A 27,492-nucleotide genomic window follows, 5' to 3' on the forward strand; every position below is an offset into this window, starting at 1 on the left:
TCTATGACCCACAACGGTTGCATAGGTAGCCTTCAAGTTTTCACAATCTTCTGTTATGTCCTGGAAAGTGAGGTACAAAAAAAACCCGTCTACAGACGAGACGACATACTATTGCCTATACAGAGTCAGCTAATGCTTGGGCATGTAGTGAACGTCCTAACCTTTGAAGGAAACGTCCTAACCTTTGAAGGGAACGTCCTAACCTTTGAAGGAAACGTCCTCAAAGAACTTCAACTGTCTCACCATCACAGCAAAGGCTTGATACTTCTCTTCTCCCATCTGGTCTCGAAGGCACAGCTGCAATGTTTTGAAAACAAAATTACATTTGATTTAGCCAACCGAGTTAAATATGAATCTTATCTCTGGTTTTCGTCATAAACAATTTCACAAATATGTTTCTTGTTGCAGGCAAAGTTCACATTTTCAAGCCCTAAACATTGTCCTTATGTTGTGTGAGAGGTTCTAAGAGACCCGAGGACGATTCTACAAATGGTCTTCTAAATCCTGACAGTTTTCTGAAAAACCTCATGTTTCTATGTCAGTCGTTCTCAAACATTTTCATGTCAAGGACCCCCAAATATATTATATGTAATTGGCCGCCGACCCCCATCTGAAAATATGTTGTTCCAGGGACCCCCCCAGAAGCAAAGATTTGAGTTAAAAAAATTCGCTCTGAAAGAATAGAATATAATCTGATCTCAGGTCAAAATGAAAGCTGTCAGGATGTAGAAGACATTTTCAGAATCTGATCTCAGGTCAGAATGGGCTAAATGTCCAGCAGCCAGTGTGATGTCATACCTGCAGTCGGTCATCGTCCTCCTCGGTCTCCATGATGTCCAGGACTTTGTCCAGAAGTTTGACCCCCAGACCCTTCACCGCGTCCGTCCTCAGGTGCTCCATGGCCCTGCGGATCTTGGCTGGCCCAGAGGTGGAACCTTTTGAACGAGAAGCAGAACGCTTGTTATGATTAATTTATTCTTTTATGTGTAGACCTGTTGGGCTGCTGCAATAATTTCCCCTCCACAATAGAGCGTCGCAGTCCCGCCCCCTTTCATGACGACGCCAGGCCCAGGAAATGATTCCCAATGCATTTTTCCCATAGACATTTCAAAAGGTATTTATTTAAAGACGGTTACGCCGCGGACAAAGCCAACTCGAGTCGTGACAACACAATATTTTGGAGCAAACAAATAATTACAAAGAAGAAAAACAACAAAAAAAGTGTTGTAACCTGCCGTTTTTCTTCTTCTTTCTAATTATTTGTTCGGCCCAATTTCTTTTGTTTGTTGTCATGATTTGTCACGACAAGAGTTGGCTTTGTCCGCGGCGTAAACGTCTTTAAATAAATACTTTCTGAAGTCTATGAGGAAAATGAACGGAGAATCAATTCCTAGGCCCTGGTATGGGGCAGGGCTGCGACGCTCTATAGAGGGTATATGCACATGCATAAAGTGAATGGCAAAATCGAGTGGCAAATGGTGAGTGACAAAGTGAGTTTAATGTTGTTTCATGCAATCAAATACAAATTTTCTGTGTGGATGTATGGGCTGTCGAGGCCAGAAGGTAGTTTTCTTTGCCACTCAGTAGGCGTTCCTGCATAACGTCCGGGTTTGATGATGATGTCACGCGCATACTGTACCCTCTCTATAACATGCCTGATTTATTTACACTTATATGAATCTTCCATCTACAGTAGATCAGTGGTTTTCCAACCCGGTGGTCCTTGAGAGGGTTCCAGGTGGTCCCCAGCTACTAAATGATGGAGAGTTGGTAACCAAATGGACCCTAATCTGAGTTCCCAGAAGTTTTATTTTTCGCCACTAGGCGGGCGAGAAAGACTTCTGGGAAAAAAGGACAGTATCCCTGTGAGGGAAGTACGTTGCGCTCAGAATCTGAGCGGACACTCCCCTTTCCGGTCTGAAGCACTGTGCATACCATGAAAATAGTCCGAAGGGAATCCAATTCCAAATTGAATTGTAGTAGGCCACCACTGCTCAAGGAGCAATTGTTTCCCTTCCGTCTTATTTAGATGTAGCGCCCACTCCATGTGGAACCCGCCCCTGTCTTTTGATTCGCATTTCATTTGAAACGCAACGCACTGGGCCACGCCCCTGCTGCACAGGATCTGAGGCCAATTTTCCTAGACCAAATGGACCCTTATTAGATCTTTAACTCTTGAGTGTATAAATGCATTTGGTTTAATTTTAAGCTCTCAAGAGTTGAAGTATTAGTTAAACATCTGCATCACTTAAGTCTACACAATTGGAGAAATATAGAATAATTGTTATTTTGATTGTTTGCCTGTTTTCTCTCCTAATGGTAACGCATCAATACAGCACGTTTTGTTTTGGATCTTATCAAATGGTCCGTGGGTCAAATGGCAAAACAAATAATGGGCCTTCCACTGATCTAGATCAGGGGTGGGCAACTGGCGGCCCGGGGGCCACATGCGGCCCCCACCTTCACTTAATGCGGCCTGCATGTTAATATCAGAATAGTATTGATTTCAGCTGTTTACAATTCCAAACCCGCTTTAATTAATTCATGACTAGTATTAAAATGTTATAACATTTTTATGTTAACATTTCATAAAGTTAACATAACTATAACTAAATGCATTTGAAATTCAATAAAAAGGTTACTTTTCAGGATTCCAATTCAAAAATAGCTGATCTATAAGCTCAAAACGTAATATGCACTGTGTCCCTCTGGAGTGAGTGTGGAAATATATTGGCCCTCGCCATCGTCAAAGTTGCCCAGCCCTGATCTAGATGATTGATTGGTGTTTGATATGGAAGTTATTAAGTATCAAGTCATTCTTTTGTTATTAGTGGGGCGTGTGTGTGTGCTTGAATCTCACTCAGTGGTAGTTGGCTCAGTGGAAGGTCCTGGTCCTCCTGATCCTTCCCATGGAGCACCAGGGTGTCTCTGTACTTCCTGTTGATCTTAAACTCGGGCAACGCGCTGGAGTTGAGTCCTCCTCCTCCGTCCGGCTCGCTCCCTCCGTCTCTGCCCTCCAGGCGCAGCGTCTGGGTCATCATCTGGACCAGGTCCTGCATGTCGTTGCATTCACTCTTCCTGGAGACGATCCACAAACATCATGCATTGGAAATAGATCGCGTGATCGGAAATCGGGACATCCCTACTATCAAATATTATATCCATATCATGATATTAGACTGGATATCGTCTGCAATTTTGGATACTATTGTGATCTGGCATAAGAGTTCTATAAAAGAATATAGGGTCTTCAACAGGGGGTCCGGGGGGCGGCACCAAATCTTTGAGTGATAGGAATTTTCTTTACAATTTCTTTTTTGTATTTTCGACAAAGTGGTTTGCTGTATTGGCAATTGCAGTCTCCCTCTGAGCGCTCTGTGGAACTCACCCTAACCTCTGAGCGCTCTGTGGAACTCACCCTAACCTCTGAGCGCTCTGTGGAACTCACCCTAACCTCTGAGCGCTCTGTGGAACTCACCCTTCCCTCTGAGCGCTCTGTGGAACTCACCCTTCCCTCTGAGTGCTCTGTGGAACTCACCCTAACCTCTGAGCGCTCTGTGGAACTCACCCTAACCTCTGAGCGCTCTGTGGAACTCACCCTTCTTCTTTCGTGTAACGTTAGAGGTCCAACTCGGTGTCGTGGAGCCACGCCCGCATCTCTGGTCCCAGGTCAAAGAGGCCGGCCTCTGAGGGCGGTCTGTGTAAGGGGCAGGTGAAGATGACATGGTCGGCGGTCTGCTCAGTGGCACCGCACTCACATGCCGCACTGTCTGCCAGTCCCCACTTCTGCAATGATGCATTGAAGCGCCCAACCCCAGTTCTCAAGCGGTTCAGTGTGGTCCATTGCTTGCGAGGAAGATCATCTCCCCCTATGTCGCCAGCTCCTGGGTCCCAGATGAACCGATGCATGCGGGAGGGCCCGGCTGACTCCCACTCCTGCTTCCACGCTGCTGCTAGCCATGCATCTCTGGAGATGGCCTAAGGGGTGGTGTTGAGCATCTCCTGTGCTGCCCTGTTGTAGGGGTGACGAGACCTGAGTCTGCTTGGAGGCGCTGGAGTTGTGGTGGTGCCATGCAGGATGTGCCAATCCTGCTTTTGGGCTTTCCTGGCCAGGACGAGGGTGTCAGCTTCCCGTCGGAGGCCGGCCGGAGCTATTCCCGCAAGGACTGGCAAGTGGGACACAGGGGTGGGCTTCAGGCATCCCGTGATGATCCGGAGGGCGTTGTTGATTGCCACATCAACCTTTTTTGCATGTGGGCTTCTGCTCCAGACTGGGGCGCAGTATTCCGCTGCTGAGAAGACCAGGGCTTGGGTGGATATACGCAGCGTCTTAGCCGAGGCTCCCCAGGTTGTTCCAGCGAGGCGGCGGATCAGTGCAACCCTGGATGTCACCTTGGCCTTGAGCTCCTTGAGGTGTTGACTGAAGGACAGTGTCCGATCCAGACGCACGCCGAGGTACTTCGGGGCTTGCTGGACCTCCAGGCGTTTGCCGTCGACACTCACCTCGAGCTCCCTCCTTGCTTCTCTGGTGCTAAGGTGGTATGCCGCAGCGACTGTCTTTCCAACGCTAAGCTGTAGACGCCACCTTTGAAGGTATGCTACCATGGTGCCCATATCTTTATTCAGGCCCTCTTCCATCGCCTTCCATGTTGGTCGACTCAACATGATGGCAAGGTCGTCTGCGTAGCCATACTTTCTGGACGATGTATCCGGTAGGTCGTGGATGTAAATGTTGAACAGCATTGGCGAGAGGACAGATCCCTGCGGTACCCCGTTCCTCAGTCTTCTGAGCCTACTGCACTGCCCACTGCTGGTCTGGAGAATGAAGCTGCGGTTGGAGAGCGAACTCACCCTAACCTCTGAGCGCTCTGTGGAACTCACCCTTCCCTCTGAGCGCTCTGTGGAACTCACCCTTCCCTCTGAGCGCTCTGTGGAACTCACCCTAACCTCTGAGCACTCTGTGGAACTCACCCTTCCCTCTGAGCGCTCTGTGGAACTCACCCTAACCTCTGAGTGCTCTGTGGAACTCACCCTAACCTCTGAGCGCTCTGTGGAACTCACCCTTCCCTCTGAGCGCTCTGTGGAACTCACCCTAACCTCTGAGCACTCTGTGGAACTCACCCTAACCTCTGAGCGCTCTGTGGAACTCACCCTTCCCTCTGAGCGCTCTGTGGAACTCACCCTTCCCTCTGAGTGCTCTGTGGAACTCACCCTAACCTCTGAGCGCTCTGTGGAACTCACCCTAACCTCTGAGCGCTCTGTGGAACTCACCCTTCCCTCTGAGCGCTCTGTGGAACTCACCCTTCCCTCTGAGCGCTCTGTGGAACTCACCCTAACCTCTGAGCGCTCTGTGGAACTCACCCTTCCCTCGGAGTTCTCTGTGGAACTCACCCTTCCCTCTGAGCGCTCTGTGGAACTCACCCTAACCTCTGAGCGCTCTGTGGAACTCACCCTAACCTCTGAGCGCTCTGTGGAACTCACCCTAACCTCTGAGCGCTCTGTGGAACTCACCCTAACCTCTGAGAGCTCTGTGGAACTCACCCTAACCTCTGAGCGCTCTGTGGAACTCACCCTAACCTCTGAGCGCTCTCTGGAACTCACCCTAACCTCTGAGCGCTCTGTGGAACTCACCCTAAACTCTGAGCGCTCTGTGGAACTCACCCTAAACTCTGAGTGCTCTGTGGAACTCACCCTTCCCTCTGAGCGCTCTGTGGAACTCACCCTTCCCTCTGAGTGCTCTGTGGAACTCACCCTAACCTCTGAGCGCTCTGTGGAACTCACCCTAACCTCTGAGCGCTCTGTGGAACTCACCCTTCCCTCTGAGCGCTCTGTGGAACTCACCCTTCCCTCTGAGCGCTCTGTGGAACTCACCCTAACCTCTGAGCGCTCTGTGGAACTCACCCTTCCCTCCGAGTGCTCTGTGGAACTCACCCTTCCCTCTGAGTGCTCTGTGGAACTCACCCTAACCTCTGAGCGCTGTGTGGAACTCACCCTAACCTCTGAGCGCTGTGTGGAACTCACCCTAACCTCTGAGCGCTGTGTGGAACTCACCCTAACCTCTGAGCGCTGTGTGGAACTCACCCTAACCTCTGAGCGCTGTGTGGAACTCACCCTAACCTCTGAGCGCTCTGTGGAACTCACCCTAACCTCTGAGCGCTCTGTGGAACTCACCCTAACCTCTGAGCGCTGTGTGGAACTCACCCTAACCTCTGAGCGCTGTGTGGAACTCACCCTAACCTCTGAGCGCTGTGTGGAACTCACCCTTCCCTGCAGTCTCCCTCTGAGCGCTCTGTGGAACTGGTGGAGGAGCTGCAGTAATCCTCGTCCGACGGTCGCCGCCGCAACCTGTCCTGCTGGGAAAGGAAGTACTTAATTAAAGATACAAAGCAGACGAGGCCTTGACCTCCCAAAACTAAACTAAGAAAGGACAATAAAATCCTATCCCTGGCCTTTAGCATTATAATTATTCTTCTTCTTAGTACAACTAAAGCCCTAAACAAACAAACACCAAAGGGTCGAGACGGTTTGAGCGTTGTCCCAGCGGTGTGATATGTCTTGTTGCACGTTGACCCTAGTGATTCAACGCATGGAATTCAATGGCCACAAACCACACCAAAGGTGACCCTTTGGTTAGGGCTTAAGACATAGGAGTAGTAACTTACTATGTACTAGTACTACTACTAATATTAGTACTACTAGTAGTGGTTGTTGTTGCATTAACCCATTTGGGGCGGGAACCCCTTTTGGTGTTAGCATCATGTCGTGCTTTAGCTATTGAAAAATAGCAGATCTACAAGCTCATAGCGCGCTACGAGCTTGTAGGTCTGCTATTTTTTTTAAATCGAAGAACGACTGACATAGAAACATAGCTTTTTTAGAAAATACATTTTAAGACATTTAAGACATTTAAATGTCATTTTAAGACATTTTTTTAGAATCTGATCTCAGGTCAGAATGGGTTCAATTGAACTCTATACCTTATTGTTGATCTCACCGATGGAGTCAGAGACAGAACGGACAACTGGTGTGTTGTGGTTCTCTGCCGCGGAGGAAGTGATGTCATACGACGGCCTCCTTACAGCGGCGTCAGCTGCGGAAGAGCAGAGAGCTACGGTCATGACATCATCATGACATCATCAGACAGGATCATTCATGACATCATCATGACATCATCAGACAGGATCATTCATGACATCATCAGACAGGATCATTCATGACATCATCAGACAGGATCATTCATGACGGCTTCAAACAGGGTCGTTGTGGCCGGGGGGAGCATAGACACTTCAGAAAGCATAATTATTAACCCATTTTGCGCGGGAACCCATTTTGGTGTTAGCATCACGTTATGCTTTAGCTATTGAAAAATAGCAGATCTACAAGCTTGTAGGTCTGCTATTTTTGAAAAATCGAAGAACGACTGACATTTTTAGAATCTGATCTCAGGTCAGAATGGGTTAATCAGACCAGTGTGTGTCCAGTGGAAACCTCGTATGAATCTGATCTCAGGTCAGAATGGGTTAAGGAAACAGGAAATGCGTTTGCTTGATCACCTTTTCCTAATACTAACAGAAACAGAGTGATTTACCTGTCTGGGTAACAGAGTGATTTACCTGTCTGGGTAACAGAGTGATTTACCTGTCTGGGTAACAGAGTGATTTACCTGTCTGGGTAACAGAGTGATTTACCTGTCTGGGTAACAGAGTGATTTACCTGTCTGGGTAACAGAGTGATTTACCTGTCTGGGTAACAGAGTGATTTACCTGTCTGGGTAACAGAGTGATTTACCTGTCTGGGTGATGACGTTAGTGTCTTGGGACTGTCTCAGCCGTCTTCTCTCTCTGGCACTGAGTGGACGATGCTGGAAGTAAGGAGTCAAGAACCCAATTGAACAAACAGAACTGTAGAAAACCGTATACCGTTGCTCTTTGGAGAGGGTTTTTTATTTTCAGGACAAAGTTTAAAGTTCAATTACTTTGTAAAAATCACAGTCAAAAAATAAATGAAGGTGCACACTGGAAGAAGGAGGAGGCTCCTGCATTTAAGCACTGGTTAAATGAATTGACTAGTACACTTCGGGCACGTTCGGAAAGCGCACTGTGCAATGCAAACGAATAGGCGAGTGCGCTCCCGGTGCGCATTTCCGAACGCACCCTTCATCTTGAGAGAATAAGGTATTTCCTGAGAAACAGGGAGAGACGGTTTGATAAGGTTTGGCTGCCCCTTGTCCATTACCTGAGTAGAAACGATTAATAGACAGGATACCATTGATATGGTTGACTGTACGCCATTTTCTTTTCAGATGTTTTCCATGAGCTTTCTATCATCTTGTTATATAGTATGCAGTGTCACTGAGCAGTAACGGTGGGAGGGTTAAGGGTTTTCTTTCTCTTTTTTGTCTTGTTTTTTTTTCCTTTCATGTTGTTTCATAAAATAAAATAAAATGTATTTCATATCATAATATTTACCAATTTATAATCTGTTCAATAAAAACATATTTGACAAAAAAAGAAAAAGAAATGAAGGTGGTGAACTTAAAGAAGGTCCAAGGCAACTCTGTTCAGTTTAAGTAGAAAATCATTTTATTCCATAAAAAGCAAGGGTTTAAAAAAACGCTGTCCACCACAGCGGGTTTTATTTAACTAACCTGTGTCACCTTTTAACTAACCTGTGGCATCTTTTAACTAACCTGTGGCACCTTTTAACTGACCTGTGGCACCTTTTAACTGACCTGTGGCACCTTTTAACTAACCTGTGGCGCCTTTTAACTAACCTGTGTCACCTTTTAACTAACCTGTGGCATCTTTTAACTAACCTGTGGCGCCTTTTAACTAACCTGTGTCACCTTTTAACTAACCTGTGGCATCTTTTAACTAACCTGTGGCACCTTTTAACTGACCTGTGGCACCTTTTAACTGACCTGTGGCACCTTTTAACTAACCTGTGGCGCCTTTTAACTAACCTGTGGCACCTTTTAACTAACCTGTGGCACCTTTTAACTAACTAACCTGTGGCACCTTTTAACTAACCTGTGGCACCTTTTAACTAACCTGTGGCACCTTTTAACTGACCTGTGGCACCTTTTAACTGACCTGTGGCACCTTTTAACTAACCTGTGGCACCTTTTAACTAACCTGTGGCAGTGGTTTTTAACTGACCTGTGGCACCTTTTAACTAACCTGTGGCACCTTTTAACTAACCTGTGGCGCCTTTTAACTAACCTGTGGCACCTTTTAACTAACCTGGCTGTGGCACATTTTAACTGACCTGTGGCACCTTTTAACTAACCTGTGGCGCCTTTTAACTAACCTGTGGCACCTTTTAACTAACCTGTGGCACCTTTTAACTAACCTGTGGCACCTTTTAACTAACCTGTGGCACCTTTTAACTAACCTGTGGCACCTTTTAACTGACCTGTGGCACCTTTTAACTGACCTGTGGCACCTTTTAACTAACCTGTGGCACCTTTTAACTAACCTGTGGCAGTGGTTTTTAACTGACCTGTGGCACCTTTTAACTAACCTGTGGCAGTGGTTTTTAACTGACCTGTGGCAGTGGTAAAAGTCTGTCGTTGGAAGAACAAAGCGACGAGGAGGAGGAGGACGATGTCGTCGTCTCTACGGTCATCTTCTTCCTCTCCGCGCTCCCCCTGCTCCTCTTCATCTTCATCTCCATGGCAACGGCGTCGGCAGGAGCCGGAGGCAGAGGTCTAGGAACGCTCACCTTAGACTGGAGACAATAACAAAATATGTAGCTGTCCCAGCATTGGGTATTTTGTAATATTTTATTTTATTGCTTACCTTTCTGAAAATGTATAATATGTGAACATTATATGTATGTTTATTTGGGTACATATTGTATTTCTATGCTGTGTGTGGTGCCTGGTCTTTTATTGCTGTTCATTATGACCTAGAAGGGCATGCAGGAGCAGAGCCCTGTGATTAGAGTGAGGCAGCATTGATTGCACCTGTGTGAGCTGAACTCAGTCACAACAAGCTGAGTTTCAGACAGTGGTGCAAGGAGCTCTTCCCACGTCTAAAAAGAGTGTCCTTAAATAAAGAATATAAGAGAAGATAAAGTAGCTCTCCTAAAATAATCTGCAGAAGACGCACACGGTATGTTACTTGTTGTTGTTGTTTTCTTTGTTTGTAAACAGTGTTGTAATTCTGTCGATCGTTTAATTGTTTGTGTACATCTCATTGTGTTTGTTTATTATATTACGGACATTTCTTGATTCATGGACACTTTAAAGGGATTGTGACATTAAAAAAAAGGTTTTGGAATTGTTCTTATTTTATTTTAGGTTTCTAATCTCAATTGCACCCAAAAAACATGAACTTTTAACATTCAGTAGATTTTCTGTGATCTGGGGTTTTCTGGCTCAAACAGGTGCTCTGATTTGCCGGCAGATTGTGATGTAAGATCCTGCAAATCCCATATATGTCAATGGGATTTTTCACTGTGTTGCCTGTTTTCATTGTAGCTCCAAAGGCTTCCAAACCCCAAAGAAAACTTCAGACCACAGAAAATCCACTGAATGTTCAAAGTTCAGGTTTTTTGGGTGTAATTGAGGTCATAAAACCTAAAAGAAAAATGAATGTCATAAAACCTTTAAAAGGACATCATGATTGACTGACAACAAGGACATTCATATTTCATGTTTAATTGTGTTTAAAAAGAATATTGTTATGTTTTGTGTCGCAGTTTTTCACGTTGTCTTGGGGAAATAAATAACCTCGAGATATCAGTTGGAGTGTTTGTTATTCTGCTGGATAGGAGCGGTTACAAAATACGATGAAAACATTCACCACGTTAGTTGATTCATAACGTTTGGAACGTTGTGTACCTTGTCCCCATGGGTCGGTCCCGTGTCCTGATTGGGTCTGGTGTGCTGGGACATGGAAGGTTCTAACGACAGGTATGGACCAGAGGGGTCACATGGTCTGGTCACATGATGTTGATGGCACTCCTCCTGGAATGATTCCTAACGGAAAACACACAAGTTACCATGGGGGGGGAATTTAGTTGTCGTCATGGCATTATAGAGCGTCGCAGTCCCGCCCACTTTCATGACGACGCCAGGCCCAGGAAAAGATTCCCAATGCATTTTTCCCATAGACATTTCAAAAAGGTATTTATTTAAAGACGGTTACGCCGCGGACAAAGCCAACTCGAGTCGTGACAACTCATGACAACAAACACAATATTTTGTAGCAAACAAATAATTACAAAGAAGAAAAAACAACAAAAGAAGTGTTGTAACCTGCCGTTTCTTTTTCTTCTTTCTAATTATTTGTTCGGCCCAATTTTTTTTGTTTGTTGTCATGATTTGTCACGACAAGAGTTGGCTTTGTCTGCGGCGTAAACGTCTTTAAATAAATACTTTCTGAAAAGTCTATGAGGGGAAAATGAACGGAGAATAATTTCCTGGGCCCTGGTGGTAGGGGGCGGGACTGCGATGCGCTATTACAGCATGAAATGTATGAAATACATACAAATACAGGTCAGACACGGAAAAGAGATACAGCTGGGATATAAAGAATAATGATAAAATTAATAATAAAGAATAAAAAGTCGCAGGAATAAAGAGCCAGAACTAAAGGAGATAAAGATTTAGGTACTAATATATTTGTTTGGCCCTCTGCACTGTTGACATGTATAATGTAGACATACAAATGTAGCCAGAGTTCACTAAGTTATAGTCAAATAATAATACAGTACATAAACAAATAAAGGACTTCATATTTTTATTATAATATTATGTTATTATTCAGCAATGCCCTTCATCATGGAATGGAGAACGGAAGCCGGATTCTCACCAGCGCTGCGTTGGGGTCAAAGGGCTCCAATAGTCTTTCTGTGGATTCTAGGCTCTCCTGCAAAGAAAGAGTCAAAAGACCCCTATGATGAGTATTTATGGATCTATGATTATGACAAGTAGAAGAACACTTTCCTAATGAAACCAGGGACGAAGGCGGGGTTGGCGAAAGGGCCTTTCTGCATGTTCTCCCCGTGTCCCCTAGGGTAGGTACCCTCACATGTTCTCCCCGTGTCCCCTAGGGTAGGTACCCTCACATGTTCTCCCCGTGTCCCCTAGGGTAGGTACCCTCACATGTTCTCCCCGTGTCCCCTAGGGTAGGTACCCTCACATGTTCTCCCCGTGTCCCCTAGGGTAGGTACCCTCACATGTTCTCCCCGTGTCCCCTAGGGTAGGTACCCTCACATGTTCTCCCCGTGTCCCCTAGGGTAGGTACCCTCACATGTTCTCCCCGTGTCCCCTAGGGTAGGTACCCTCACATGTTCTCCCCGTGTCCCCTAGGGTAGGTACCCTCACATGTTCTCCCCGTGTCCCCTACGGTAGGTACCCTCACATGTTCTCCCCGTGTCCCCTAGGGTAGGTACCCTCACATGTTCTCCCCGTGTCCCCTAGGGTAGGTACCCTCACATGTTCTCCCCGTGTCCCCTAGGGTAGGTACCCTCACAAAAAAACATGCAGTAATCCTGGTCACTAAACTGCCTCCCCCTGGCCAGCCGGGGCGCCTGATGGAGGGGAAAGGAACTGGTTGGAATAACGTGTCCCTTCCACGCGCTACGTCCAACCAGGGAAACTCCCCCCTGTCAGGTGTAAAAGGAGCAACTTGGACACTCAGGCATGAAGGAAGCATGAGTTCAAGTCCGTTGCTCTCCCCAGGTTGGCGGAGGGTGTGTAGAGCCCAAGATCACATTAGATAATTGACACAGGGGTGAAAAATGGGTTACAAAATCGTGGGATAATAAATATATTAAAAAAAGAAACCAGGGAAAGGATCATTGATCATTAGTCAATACTATAGGCTACTGCTATCGTAGTGGTTTTAAAAAAATAGCATATTTGCTGCACAACCTCACAAAGCGTTGCGATTTACCAGGTCATGCCGCGCTGCGAGCTTGTACATCTACTTTCTTTTGAGTGTTTGAACATGTTTTAAATCATTTTAAATTACAAAACATTTTCAAAGAACTACTGATTTTAGAAGGCATTTGTAGAATCGACCTCAGGTATTAATGGCTTAAGTTAACCCATTTTGGTGTTAGCATTATTTTAGCTATTGAAAAATAGCAGATCTACAAGCTCATAGCAAGCTATGAGCTTGTAGGTCTGCTATTTTTTTGAAAAATCGAAGAACGACTGACATAGAAACATAGCTTTTTCAGAAAACTGTCAGGATGTAGAAGACATTTTTTTTAATCTGATCTCAGGTCAGAATGGGTTAACCCATTTTGGGCGGGCACCCATTTTGGTTTTAGCATCATGTCGTGCTTTAGCTATTGAAAAATAGCAGATCGAGTGGCGCGCTACGAGCTTGTAGGTCTGCTATTTTTGAAAAAAAGAACGACTGACATTTTTTAGAATCTGATCTCAGGTCAGAATGGGTTAATCAGACCAGTGTGTGTCCAGTGGAAACCTCGTATGAATCTGATCTCAGGTCAGAATGGGTTAAAATTGGTTGTCACAAACAAACGCCCCAAGGCTACACATGGTCGCGTAGAGAGAGCGCTTACGTGTACATCCGACGCGTGGCACTGAGGCGGCGCCCCCTTGAGGAGAATCACGGTGTCATTATTTATAGCGTCCTCCTCCCCCTCGACCTCCTCCTCCCTGACGCCGTCGTCGTCTTCCGCGCTGCTGTGGTCGGACCGCGGCGGCGAGTAGCCGGACCCCCCGGGAGGAGAAATGGCAGCCTTGGCAACCTTCAGTGACTCCAAGGTGTCGTCCTTATCGTGATCCTTATCGTGATCCTTATCGTGATCCACGTCCCGCCGCGTCTCCTCCACCGCAGAAGCCGAGGCCGCGGGCTTCGGCGCTGCAGAGGCCTGCGAGCGAACGTACCGCGACCCGACGTTGGGGGAAGGTCTCCTCTTCTCCTCGCCTGCCCCGCGGTCCCCCCCGACAACGACACCCGAGGGTGGCTTCGTGTAGTGGTGGTGGTGGTGCCGCCGTGAGGGGGGGGAAGCAGCAGGAGGAGGAGGAGTAGGAGGAGGGGGCAAAGGGGGATCCGGCGGTTTCTCTCTCGCCTTCCGGTTCCTCGCGGCGCCGGCCCCACCCCCCCCAGCCCGGGGAGGCGCTGTTGGTTTGTTGTCGTCGTCGTCGCCGGCTGGCCGTTTTGACCCGGCCGACCGCGGCCACTGCTGAACCCGTCTCTCCTCCCGGTCCTCGTCGTCCTGCGTCGTCGTCTCCATAGCGATGTCCACGTTGCTTATCGTCGCCAGGGAAACGTTGTCGTCGGAGGGCGGAGACGATTTGGGCGGGGGCGTGAGGACTCGGCGAGGCTCCGGGACGCCGTTCTCCACTTTACTCTGATGTGACCTCTGCTCTGACCTCTGCTCCTTCTGAAGGTCAAAGGGAGAGAAAAAAAAGAACAGACCGCTTGTTAAAACTGTTTAGTAGCCATAAACGTCAAGACGTCTAATTGCCTATTAAGTAATGGATGCCACGGGCGTCAAGACGTCTTCCCTTGGGAATTAAAAATATATATTTAGAAAGTTCCTCTAATCTGGTGTACAGGTGATGACATGCACATTACATGCATAATAGAATTACAAATTATTTCTTTCTTTATAATGGGAGAATTGGCACTCAAAGCCTAAACTGGTGACCACCAGGTGGCGCTGAAAGAACTCGTTCACTGCCAAGTGCGTATTTTGATGTATTTCTTTTAGGGGTGCACGATTATGAAATTATGACCGATATCCTTTCTCCGATTATTTCCAGGGTCATATATCTGCAGATACCGATTCTGAACCGATTCCGATATTATACAATGGAGGACCACAATGGAAACAAGCCTATAGGGGGCACTATAGGGGCTTATTGGCCCAATAAAAGCCTGTTAAAACTCCTTCAGCGCCACCTGGTGGTCACCAGTTTAGGCTTTGAGTGCCAATTCTCCCATTTATAAAGAAAGAATTTGTAATTATATTATGCATGTAATGTGCATGTCATCACCTGTACACCAGATTAGAGGAATATTCAAAATATGGATATATATATATATATATTTTTTCTTCCCAAGGGAGAGACGTCTTGACGCCCGTGGCATCCATTACTTAATAGGCAATTAGACGTCTTGACGTTTATGGCTACTATTACTAAACAGTTTTAATAAAGTATTAAATCAATCAATAAATAGTATACTCTTTTTCCAAGAGTCTGTTTTCACTACTGAATGAGATGAATACACAAATTAAATTAGTAGAATTTAGCTATTGACGGTCACATTATTATTGTCGTCATCAATATCAGTGAAATAATAATCTGCAGTCTTTTTTAGACCGATCCGATTTCCGCTATTCTACCGATTATATCGTGCATGATTTTTTTGTTTTTTACACTAGATGGATTTAAGTTGCATGTTTTTGTGAAAGGCCCACCACACTGCAAAGGCCCACCACACTGCAAAGGCCCACCACACTGCAAAGGCCCACCACACTGCAAAGGGCGTATTTAGACGTATTTTAGTTAGTTTAGTGGATTTAATTAGCCCATTTTGGTGTTATCATCATGTCATGCTTTAGCTATTGAAAAGTAGCAGATCTACAAGCTCATAGCGCGCCACCGAGTGGCGCGCTACGAGCTTGTAGGTCTGCTATTTGATCTGAATCTGATCTCAGGTCAGAATGGAAAACTGTCAGGATGTAGAAGACATTTATAGAATCTGATCTCAGGTCAGAATGGGTTCCTTCCCTCACCGGTTGTGGACATTGTTGTGACTGCCGCTCTGCTTTAGGTTGAGGCGGCGCTGCCCAAACCGCAGCGCTGTCGTCGGCCCTGCTGTCGCCGCTGCCCGCCGTCGCTTTCTTCCTCGACTTGGCGGTTTTCCTGCAGGGTGGCGAGAAGCAAAAAAAAAGCTAAATTATTTGCGTGGCAATTCATCGTCAACTTGAATTTGCAACGGTGACATCTCTAAACGTATAGGAGGGTCCAGCTGTGTGCGAGCGGGGCGGGGCCTACTCTTTGGTGGCCTCCAGGAACATGGCGATCTGACGCTTGATGTACGGCTGTCTCAGGATGAGCTTCACGTCAGGCCTGTCCTCGGGCCTCTTGCACAGCATGCCTCGGATCAGCTCCCCCAGCTGGGGGTCGTACCTACTGGGCATCTGGGGCAGCTGAGGGGGGAACAAAACAAACCCCGTTTTGGTGTTAGCATTACGTTATGCTTTAGCAGATCTACAAGCTCATAGCGCGCCACCGAGTGGCGTGCTACAAGCTTGTAGGTCTGCTATTTTTTTGAAAAATCGAAGAACGACTGACACAGAAACATAGCTTTTTTCAGAAAACTGTCATTTTCAAAACAGACATTTTTAGAATCTGATCTCATAGTCCAGGCAATCTAGCCCATTTTAGACCCAAAAATCAGACTAATTAAAATAGTTTTTTTTTCAACAGATATCATTTCTATGAGGTGTCTAGAATAACATACTAAAAGTCCTAAGAAATCCTAGATGCGGAAATATGTTTAATTCTCATCAATTCAAGATGTGTGCTCCTTGAGAAAACTAAACACCCTAATGGGCTTTTTTTTTTCTTTTGTCCTATCACAATGGAACTTTCCACAATGAATCTTAACATGAAAACTAAACTTTTTTGTATTACAAGTTTCTCTGAACATTAATTTGAATATGCAAATTAGCTTAATATATATTGAATATGCCCACATTTGCATATCACGAAAATTACTTTTCCCCAAAATGTATAATATTTACATTGTTGTTTGTTAATGATATCAAACACACTGATCAGACTTTCATGAACCATTTCATCGAAATATTGTGACTTCATAGAATAACACCATTCATATGTATGACAAATGCATAAATCCGTCAAATCTTCCTCCAACCATCCTACTGCTAATGGTTGATGGCAATGCTGCTTTTGGACTGGCCTCTAACCTGAAACCTGCCGGGCTTGGTTGTACCTACCGGGGGCATAACCCACACCGGTATAGTCCTCAGGGTCACAGAGGCACACAAGCCTCCCCACCACGACAAGGTAGCAACAACAGGGGAGGTTCTACCTGGAGGTAATCTGAGTTCCCAGAAGTTTTATTTTTCGCCACTAGGCGGGCGAGAAAGACTTCTGGGAAAAAAAGACCGTATCCATGTGAGGGAAGTACGTTGCGCTCAGAATCTGAGCGGACACTCCCCTTTCCGGTCTGAAGCACTGTGCATACCATGAAAATAGTCCGAAGGGAATCCAATTCCAAATTGAATTGTAGTAGGCCACCACCGCTCAAGGAGCAATTGTTTCCCTTCCGTCTTATTTAGATGTAGCGCCCACTCCATGTGGAACCCGCCCCTGTCTTTTGATTCGCATTTCATTTGAAACGCAACGCACTGGGCCACGCCCCTGCTGCACAGGATCTGAGGCCAATTTTCCTAGACTAACCTGGAGGAGACAGAGCTGTGTGATGGAGTCTACCTGGAGGTGACAGAGCTGTGTGATGGAGTCTACCTGGAGGTGACAGAGCTGTGTGATGGAGTCTACCTGGAGGTGGGAGAGGTGTGATGGAGTCTACCTGGAGGTGGGAGAGCTGTGTGATGGAGTCTACCTGGAGGAGACAGAGCTGTGTGATGGAGTCTACCTGGAGGAGACAGAGCTGTGTGATGGAGTCTACCTGGAGGTGGGAGATGTGTGATGGAGTCTACCTGGAGGAGACAGAGCTGTGTGATGGAGTCTACCTGGAGGTGGGAGAGCTGTGTGATGGAGTCTACCTGGAGGAGACAGAGCTGTGTGATGGAGTCTACCTGGAGGTGACAGAGCTGTGTGATGGAGTCTACCTGGAGGTGACAGAGCTGTGTGATGGAGTCTACCTGGAGGTGACAGAGCTGTGTGATGGCGTCTACCTGGAGGTGACAGAGCTGTGTGATGGAGTCTACCTGGAGGTGACAGAGCTGTGTGATCGAGTCTACCTGGACCTGGAGGTGACAGAGCTGTGTGATGAAGTCTACCTGGAGGTGGGAGAGCTGTGTGATGGAGTCTACCTGGAGGTGACAGAGCTGTGTGATGGAGTCTACCTGGAGGTGACAGAGCTGTGTGATGGAGTCTACCTGGAGGTGGGAGAGCTGTGTGATGGAGTCTACCTGGAGGAGACAGAGCTGTGTGATGGAGTCTACCTGGAGGAGACAGAGCTGTGTGATGGAGTCTACCTGGAGGTGGGAGAGCTGTGTGATGGAGTCTACCTGGAGGAGACAGAGCTGTGTGATGGAGTCTACCTGGAGGTGACAGAGCTGTGTGATGGCGTCTACCTGGAGGTGGGAGAGCTGTGTGATGGAGTCTACCTGGAGGTGACAGAGCTGTGTGATGGAGTCTACCTGGAGGTGACAGAGCTGTGTGATCGAGTCTACCTGGACCTGGAGGTGACAGAGCTGTGTGATGGAGTCTACCTGGAGGTGACAGAGCTGTGTGATGGAGTCTACCTGGAGGAGACAGAGCTGTGTGATGGAGTCTACCTGGAGGTGACAGAGCTGTGTGATGGCGTCTACCTGGAGGTGGGAGAGCTGTGTGATGGAGTCTACCTGGAGGTGACAGAGCTGTGTGATGGAGTCTACCTGGAGGTGACAGAGCTGTGTGATCGAGTCTACCTGGACCTGGAGGTGACAGAGCTGTGTGATGGAGTCTACCTGGAGGTGACAGAGCTGTGTGATGGAGTCTACCTGGAGGTGACAGAGCTGTGTGATGGAGTCTACCTGGAGGTGGGAGAGCTGTGTGATGGAGTCTACCTGGAGGTGACAGAGCTGTGTGATGGAGTCTACCTGGAGGTGACAGAGCTGTGTGATGGAGTCTACCTGGAGGTGGGAGAGCTGTGTGATGGAGTCTACCTGGAGGTGACAGAGCTGTGTGATGGAGTCTACCTGGAGGTGACAGAGCTGTGTGATGGAGTCTACCTGGAGGTGACAGAGCTGTGTGATGGAGTCTACCTGGAGGTGACAGAGCTGTGTGATGGAGTCTACCTGGAGGTGACAGAGCTGTGTGATGGAGTCTACCTGGAGGTGACAGAGCTGTGTGATGGAGTCTACCTGGAGGTGACAGAGCTGTGTGATGGAGTCTACCTGGAGGTGACAGAGCTGTGTGATGGAGTCTACCTGGAGGTGACAGAGCTGTGTGATGGAGTCTACCTGGAGGTGGGAGATGTGTGATGGAGTCTACCTGGAGGTGGGAGATGGCCTGCAACAGCTTCAGGCGCGTCTGCAGAGTACAGGAACAAGAAGACTGGGATGGACTGAGACACTGCTGCAGCCAGGGGATGTCCTCCCAGAGGTAGGTGACCTGGCCTCTGTGACCCTGAGGACTATACCGATGGGGGTTATGCCCCCGGTAGGTACCAAGCCCGGCAGGTTTCAGGTTAGAGGCCAGTCCAAAAGCAGCATTGCCATCAACCATTAGCAGTAGGATGGTTGGAGGAAGTTTTGACGGATTTATGCATTTGTCATACATAAATTTGTCATACATATGAATGGTGTTTTTTATGTTATTCTATGAAGTCACAATATTTCGATGAAATGGTTCATGAAAGTCTGATCAGTGTGTTTGATATCATTAACAAACAACAATGTAAATATTATACATTTTGGGGAAAAGTAATTTTCGTGATATGCAAATGTGGGCATATTCAATATATATTAAGCTAATTTGCATATTCAAATTAAGTTTCAGAGAAACTTGTAATACAAAAAAGTTTAGTTTTCATGTTAAGATTCATTGTGGAAAGTTTCATTGTGAGAAAAAATAATGCCCATTAGGGTGTTTAGTTTTCTCGAGGTATTAGCACACATCTTGAATTGATGAGAATTAAACATATTTCCGCATCTAGGATTTCTTAGGACTTTTAGTATGTTGTTCTAGACACCTCATAGAGATGATCTATGGTGAAAAAAATTCTATTTTAATTAGTCTGTCTGGAAATGCTACTTTGCCTGGACTATCAGGTCAAAATGGGTTAAAGGACCACTTCACCACTTTTCAACCTATCTTCATATAATAGGTCCTCACTAATGATCACGTCACACTCAGACAGGAATCTTCTGTTTGTGTATTATGTAACGTACCTTCCCCTCGACGATGCGATACACCAGGGAGTTCATGTCCTTGGCGTTGAAGGCGTGCTTCAGTGTGGACATCTCGTACACGCAACACCCCAACGCCCACACATCTGACTGAAACACAGACAGAACCCATATGAAACAGACAGAACCCATACATCTGACTGAAACACAGACAGAACCCATATGAAACAGACAGAACCCATACATCTGACTGAGACAGACAGAACCCATACATCTGACTGAGACACAGACAGAACCCATACATCTGACTGAGACAGACAGAACCCATACATCTGACTGAAACACAGACAGAACCCATACATCTGACTGAAACACAGACAGAACCCACACATCTGACTGAAACACAGACAGAACCCATACATCTGACTGAGACACAGACAGAACCTATATGAAACAGACAGAACCCATACATCTGACTGAAACACAGACAGAACCCATACATCTGACTGAAACACAGACAGAACCCATACATCTGACTGAAACACAGACAGAACCCATACATCTGACTGAAACACAGACAGAACCCATACATCTGACTGAGACAGACAGAACCCATACATCTGACTGAGACACAGACAGAACCCATACATCTGACTGAAACACAGACAGAACCCATACATCTGACTGAAACACAGACAGAACCCATACATCTGACTGAAACACAGACAGAACCCATACATCTGACTGAAACACAGACAGAACAGAACCCATACATCTGACTGAAACAGACAGAAGAACCCATACATCTGACTGAAACACAGACAGAAGAACCCATACATCTGACTGAAACACAGACAGAAGAACCCATACATCTGACTGAAACACAGACAGAACCCATACATCTGACTGAGACACAGACAGAACCCATACATCTGACTGAAACACAGACAGAACCCATACATCTGACTGAAACACAGACAGAAGAACCCATACATCTGACTGAAACACAGACAGAACAGAACCAATACATCTGACTGAAACACAGACAGAACCCATACATCTGACTGAAACACAGACAGAACCCATACATCTGACTGAAACACAGACAGAAGAACCCACACATCTGACTGAAACACAGACAGAACCCATACATCTGACTGAAACACAGACAGAACCCATACATCTGACTGAAACACAGACAGAACCCATACATCTGACTGAAACACAGACAGAACCCATACATCTGACTGAAACACAGACAGAAGAACCCACACATCTGACTGAAACACAGACAGAACAGAACCCATACATCTGACTGAAACACAGACAGAACAGAACCCATACATCTGACTGAAACAGACAGAACCCATACATCTGACTGAAACACAGACAGAACCCATACATCTGACTGAAACACAGACAGAACCCATACATCTGACTGAAACACAGACAGAAGAACCCACACATCTGACTGAAACACAGAAAGGAGGAATAGATGGAGTATATCTCTGCTGTGGGGTTGTTTAGTTAAATGACATTGTGTGTTAGTTTACATGGCTGTCCTGTTGCGTACAGGGCAGCGAGCCTTTGATTAGATCAGTGGACCGTTATAGAACGGAGCGGTCATTATTATCCAGAGATATAACACACACACGCTGAATGTGGCGATTGACCAATCAGAATCAAGCGTTCGACCGAGCCGTGTGATAACGAGTGTTGCCTTGTGGTTGTAGGGCCTGTTGGAGAACAGCTCGGGGCTCATGTAGTAGATAAAGAGTGTTACCTTGTGGTTGTAGGGCTCATGTAGTAGATAAAGAGTGTTACCTTGTGGTTGTAGGGCTCATGTAGTAGATAGAGTGTTACCTTGTGGTTGTAGGGCTCATGTAGTAGATAAAGAGTGTTACCTTGTGGTTGTAGGGCTCATGTAGTAGATAAAGAGTGTTACCTTGTGGTTGTAGGGCTCATGTAGTAGATAAAGAGTGTTACCTTGTGGTTGTAGGGCTCATGTAGTAGATAAAGAGTGTTACCTTGTGGTTGTAGGGCTCATGTAGTAGATAAAGAGTGTTACCTTGTGGTTGTAGGGCTCATGTAGTAGATAAAGAGTGTTACCTTGTGGTTGTAGGGCTCATGTAGTAGATAAAGAGTGTTACCTTGTGGTTGTAGGGCTTGTTGCTGAACAGCTCAGGGCTCATGTAGTACGGCGTTCCGATCAGCGTGCTGGCCATGTCGTTGTGGTTCTCGAGGACGCGGGCGATGCCCAGGTCGCCCACCTTGATGATGTTGGTCTTCGTCAGGAAGATGTTCTGCGTCTTCAGGTCCCGGTGAAGGATGTGCTTCTCGTGCAGATACTATATATATGTATAGTGTTGAATTACACACACACACACACACACACACACACACACACACACACACACACACACACACAAAGGCTAGTCTATAACTCAGTACTATGATATGTCAGACTCATCCAGTATTTTTGGCATCAAAAGAGACAGACGGACGGACGGACGGACAGACAGAGCCAGTTTAGGTGGTTCGGGCATCTGGTTAGGATGCCTCTCGGGCGTCTCCCTAGGGGGGTCCTCGATGCACGTCCCACTGGGAGGAGACCCCGGGGCAGACCAAGGGTCACGTCCCACTGGGAGGAGACCCCGGGGCAGACCAAGGATCACGTCCCACTGGGAGGAGACCCCGGGGCAGACCAAGGATCACGTCCCACTGGGAGGAGTGCCTGGGGCAGACCAAGGATCACGTCCCACTGGGAGGAGACCCCGGGGCAGACCAAGGACCACGTCCCACTGGGAGGAGACCCCCGGGCAGACCAAGGATCACGTCCCGCTGGGAGGAGACCCCGGGGCAGACCAAGGACCATGTCCCACTGGGAGGAGACCCCGGGGCAGACCAAGGATCACGTCCCACTGGGAGGAGACCCCCGGGGCAGACCAAGGACCATGTCCCACTGGGAGGAGACCCTGGGGCAGACCAAGGATCACGTCCCACTGGGAGGAGACCCCCGGGGCAGACCAAGGAACACGTCCCACTGGGAGGAGACCCCGGGGCAGACCAAGGATCACGTCCCACTGGGAGGAGACCCCGGGGCAGACCAAGGATCACGTCCCACTGGGAGGAGACCCCGGGGCAGACCAAGGATCACGTCCCACTGGGAGGAGTGCCTGGGGCAGACCAAGGATCACGTCCCACTGGGAGGAGACCCCGGGGCAGACCAAGGACCACGTCCCACTGGGAGGAGACCCCCGGGCAGACCAAGGATCACGTCCCGCTGGGAGGAGACCCCGGGGCAGACCAAGGACCATGTCCCACTGGGAGGAGACCCCGGGGCAGACCAAGGATCACGTCCCACTGGGAGGAGACCCCCGGGGCAGACCAAGGACCATGTCCCACTGGGAGGAGACCCTGGGGCAGACCAAGGATCACGTCCCACTGGGAGGAGACCCCCGGGGCAGACCAAGGAACACGTCCCACTGGGAGGAGACCCCGGGGCAGACCAAGGATCACGTCCCACTGGGAGGAGACCCCGGGGCAGACCAAGGCGCAGTTGGAGGAAATACATCAACTCACTGGCCTTGGAACGTCTCGGGATCCCCCCAGGAGGAAGTCACTAATGTTGCTCTGGAGAGGGAAGTCTGGAGCTCTCTGGTGGAGCTGTTGCCCCCACGACCCGACTACGGATAAGCGGTTGAAGATGGATGGATGGATGAATTGTCGTCGTGTATTGGTAGTAACTGCAGTTGCTCTCTAGTCTGAACTCTCCATCTAGAATATTGTCCCCTCTCCCACTTTTCACGCCCAGGCGGCGCCACTGGGTATATCCATCCATAGATATGTGTTATCTAATGCCAACAACAACATACCTGAAGTGCCATGGCTATCTGTACGAACCACTCCACCACCTGCCTCTCGGGCAGCAGCTCTCCCTTCTGCGTCTTGAGCCTGTGGTACAGGTCGCCGCCCTCGCAGAAGCCCATGACGATGTACAGCTGGCAGTCGTCGCCCTCCCAGGACTCCTTGTAGTTGACGATGTTGGGATGTCGCAGCTGGGACAGCAGCTGGGCCTCCTGCTCGGCGGCTCGCCGCTCCCGCTTGCTGGACGTGGTCAGGTTCAGCTTCTTGACCACATACTGGTGGAGGAGGAGGAGGAGGAGGAAACAAACAAACAATCTTTATCACATACTGGTTCACAAGGCCAGCTCACTCTAACCTTGTGGTTAGAGTGTCTGCCCTGAAACTGGGAGGTCGGGGGTTCGATCCCCGGCCGGGTCATACCAAAGACTGTAAAAATGGGACCCAATGCCTCCCTGCTTGGCACTCAGCATCAAAGGGTTGGATTGGGGGGTCAAATCTACTAATCAAATGATTCCCGAGCGCGGCGCACGCTGCAGCTCACCGCTCCTTGGCTGCGGCTCACCGCTCCAAGAGATGGGTCAAATGCGGAGAACAAATTCCACTGCGGTAACGTGTGTGACAAATCGTACGACTTTGACTTTGTTGGAGGAGGAGGGGAGGAAACAAACAAACAAACAAACAAAGAACATCGTATGAAATCCTTAAACGCTCGTCAAAGTCGCTGAACGACCCCGTGTACCCCCATGTTTCGAATTTCTCTTCTTGCACATAATGCAGGAGGCAAGCAGCACGACCCGTTAGCCCATTCTGACCTGAGATCAGATTATAAAAATGTATTCTACATCCTGAGAGTTTTCTGAAAAAGCTATGTTTCTGTCAGTCGTTCTTCGATTTTTCAAAAATAGCAGACCTAAAAGCTCGTAGCGCGCCACTTGGTGGCGCGCTATGAGCTTGTAGATCTGCTATTATTTTATCACAGCACAGATCTTCTTGACAGAAAATAGCTCACAACTGTGTCTACGGTGGATTTTTATGAAACAAACACTTTGCAGTTTGAAAGAGGACAATTCGAGCTTTCCCTACAACTGCAATATCGGTGAGTTTAATGTCGTTTAATACAAGCAGATTGCAAATGCAATTTGGTTGAATGGGCAGTCACTGGATAGTATTGCAACTCTATATTCATCCAATTATTTTTTTTAAATCTAGTGTTGCAAATTGCGGTGTAAGAGCCATTTGAGCCATGCATCTATTCTGTGCTGTCATTGAAGGACTTGTCAATCAAGGCCTTGGTTACCATGGTTACAGGGATGGGTATTTAACCCTGGCCCTAATCAGGTGCAGGTGTTGCTGACATGCAGAGGCAAACAGTTTTTGAGTGGTGCAACCACTCCTACAACCAGCTTGCAATGTCCTCGTACCTGTTTGTTTGTTTGTTTGTGTGTCTGTCTGTCTGTCTGTCTGTGTAAGCACGAGTATGTGACTTAATAATAGCAGTAGGGGGCGCCAGAAACAGTGACAGGGGTAGTGACTCTAATGAGAGAGAGTGAGAGAGAGAGAGAGAGAGAGAGAGAGAGAGAGAGAGAGAGAGAGGGGGGTGGGGGGGGGGAATTGCACCACTCAGTTCACACGTGTGTGATTTTTAGACTGTGTTTGGCGGGCTCATTGTCTACCGGTATATTCTTTTGACTTATATGTTTATTTATTTTAAAAGTATAGGGCTCTGGCAGCTAATAAATATACTTCAACTGAATGGACATGTTTGGACATCACTTTCTGGAGCACACGTCATAACATCAGTCCTGGCTGTTGGCAACCAGTAACGACTAATAATGGGGTTTAGGCGCTACATGCGGCTACTGACATCCTATAGTTTGTATGGTTTCTGCCGGTAGTGGCTGGTAGAGAGGCTGGATGGGGTTGGGAACGTAAAGCCAGGCTCCTGTCGAAGTGTCCTTGAGCAAGACTCTGAACCCGATGTGCAGGTTGGTGCCTAGCCCCTCTCGGGACCCTACATAAAGCTTTTCTGAAATTTTTATGAGTTTTATGTTGGGTCCCTGGTCAGACCTATATTTTCGTATGGAAATTCCAGTACACGGATGTAGAAATTCTCTCTAAAATAGGATCTGCGCCAAGTGACGGCATTATTTTCCTTGAGTTATTCTGAATTCGGTAACTTTAAGTAGCTATACATCCCGCTGCGAATATCTCCTGTGGCGCGGAAGCCGTTAAGTATTTTTAATCTTTGTTTGACCGATTTGGTCGCTTTATTTCTTCTTGTTTGTTTACCGTTTATTGTACCGCCTCCCGGTGTGCGGTTGGCTTGTGAGGCTACGTCCCTGCCTCTGATCTGCTGTGTCATAGCTATAGCGCCACTAGCTAGCCAGATAGGCGGTACAATGAGGTGTCAATAAACAAGGAAGGAAGAGAAGAATCCAAGCTTCCAAATCGGGCAAACATATATTAAAAATACTTAACGGCTTCCGCGCCACAGGAGATATTCGCAGCGGCATGTATGGGTACTTATACTTTACATATTCAGAAAGCCTCACACTGAAAAATATCGTCAAAGAGCGCGGGGAGCCGCTAAACATGTTGTTTATGTTTTAAAATGGGTGCGTCCCAGGTGGCATGGTAGTAGTGCTACAGGACCCAATGCTATCTGTGTCAACAAAATGTCAGAAACTTCAGTAGCATTTGGGTTCTGCTTGGAGGGCTAGTTGGTGCCTTGCATGGTTTCGTCTGCCATCGGTGTGTAAGTGTGTGTGTGTGTGTGTGTGTGTGTGTGTGTGTGTGTGTGTGTGTGTAATGTGAATATAATGCACAATATATGACAGTAAAAAGCGCTTTGGATAAAAATATATTTATCTCTACACATTTGATATATTAGTGTTTACTTTGCTCACTAAAAGCCCCTCTGGATTAAGCTGTGAAATCATGGACTGAAATACACAAATTCCTGTTTATTTATTGTGAAGTCCCTTGTCAAAAAGGATGAACTATTCTATCGAAATTACAGTAAAAAGCTAACCAGTTATTTTCTGCCAAGCGACACCGTCGTACTGCCGATTATACAGTAGTCGTTTAAGATTTATTGTCACAAGAAGTTAGCTTAGCTGATTTAGCTCAACGTTAACGGGCTACTAAAGTAACCATATTAGAATAATTGCATGTAGGTCTATTTTTAAAAAGATAAACGTTTACCTGTTTTCGGTCAGTCTTGTGTTTCACCAGGTTCACTTCACCGTAGCTGCCTTTCCCAACGACTCTGATGAAACTGTAATTATTCATCACTCATCGCAAAAAAAAACCCCTCTTCATAAATCCAATTAAGTAGAAACGCTTTATAACGTTTATTACAAGAGGCAGCACAAACGATAGCAATGATCTATTCTCGTCTTGCAGATACAACGTGAATCTTGACTGTCTGTTTGTAAATCTCTTTTTTTTTTTAGCAAAGTGCCAACAAGACAAGACGACTTTCAAAACACAGGAAATCATATCAGTAGCTACACACACAGCTTTCCGTCACTAAGCAACCGCCAACGAGAGAGAGAGGGGCTACTAAACACAAATAAAATG

General features: G+C 47.1%; 1 protein-coding gene across 1 annotated transcript; it reads right to left on the bottom strand.

Annotated features, from left to right (window-relative positions):
- Positions 1-27,220, bottom strand: nek4 (NIMA-related kinase 4). Its single transcript, XM_083771137.1, has 16 exons — positions 27,115-27,220; positions 23,919-24,185; positions 22,194-22,391; positions 20,086-20,193; positions 15,992-16,146; positions 15,730-15,859; positions 13,543-14,370; positions 11,820-11,876; positions 10,829-10,969; positions 9,547-9,723; positions 7,789-7,861; positions 6,978-7,090; positions 6,262-6,353; positions 2,861-3,078; positions 799-935; positions 1-297 (listed from the first exon to the last, which is right to left on the bottom strand). Exons 1-16 carry the CDS (start codon positions 27,199-27,201, stop codon positions 199-201), a joined length of 2,880 nt encoding a protein of 959 aa, XP_083627263.1. The 5' UTR covers positions 27,202-27,220; the 3' UTR covers positions 1-198.
- Between the last annotated feature and the right edge of the window lie 272 nt (positions 27,221-27,492).

This window comes from Protomyctophum parallelum (assembly GCF_964188405.1).
Source record: "Protomyctophum parallelum genome assembly, chromosome: 8".
Lineage (NCBI taxonomy): Eukaryota > Metazoa > Chordata > Actinopteri > Myctophiformes > Myctophidae > Protomyctophum > Protomyctophum parallelum.

Bases quoted from the DNA above. Each gene is read 5' to 3' on its own strand.
- nek4 (XM_083771137.1), bottom strand. From the start codon at position 27,201: ATGAATAATTACAGTTTCATCAGAGTCGTTGGGAAAGGCAGCTACGGT. The intron at 14,371-15,729 runs GTGAGGGAAGGA...TTTGACCTTCAG, and splicing joins CACAACAATGTCCACAACCG to AAGGAGCAGAGGTCAGAGCA. The intron at 6,354-6,977 runs GTATAGAGTTCA...TTCCTTTCCCAG, and splicing joins TCGGTGAGATCAACAATAAG to CAGGACAGGTTGCGGCGGCG.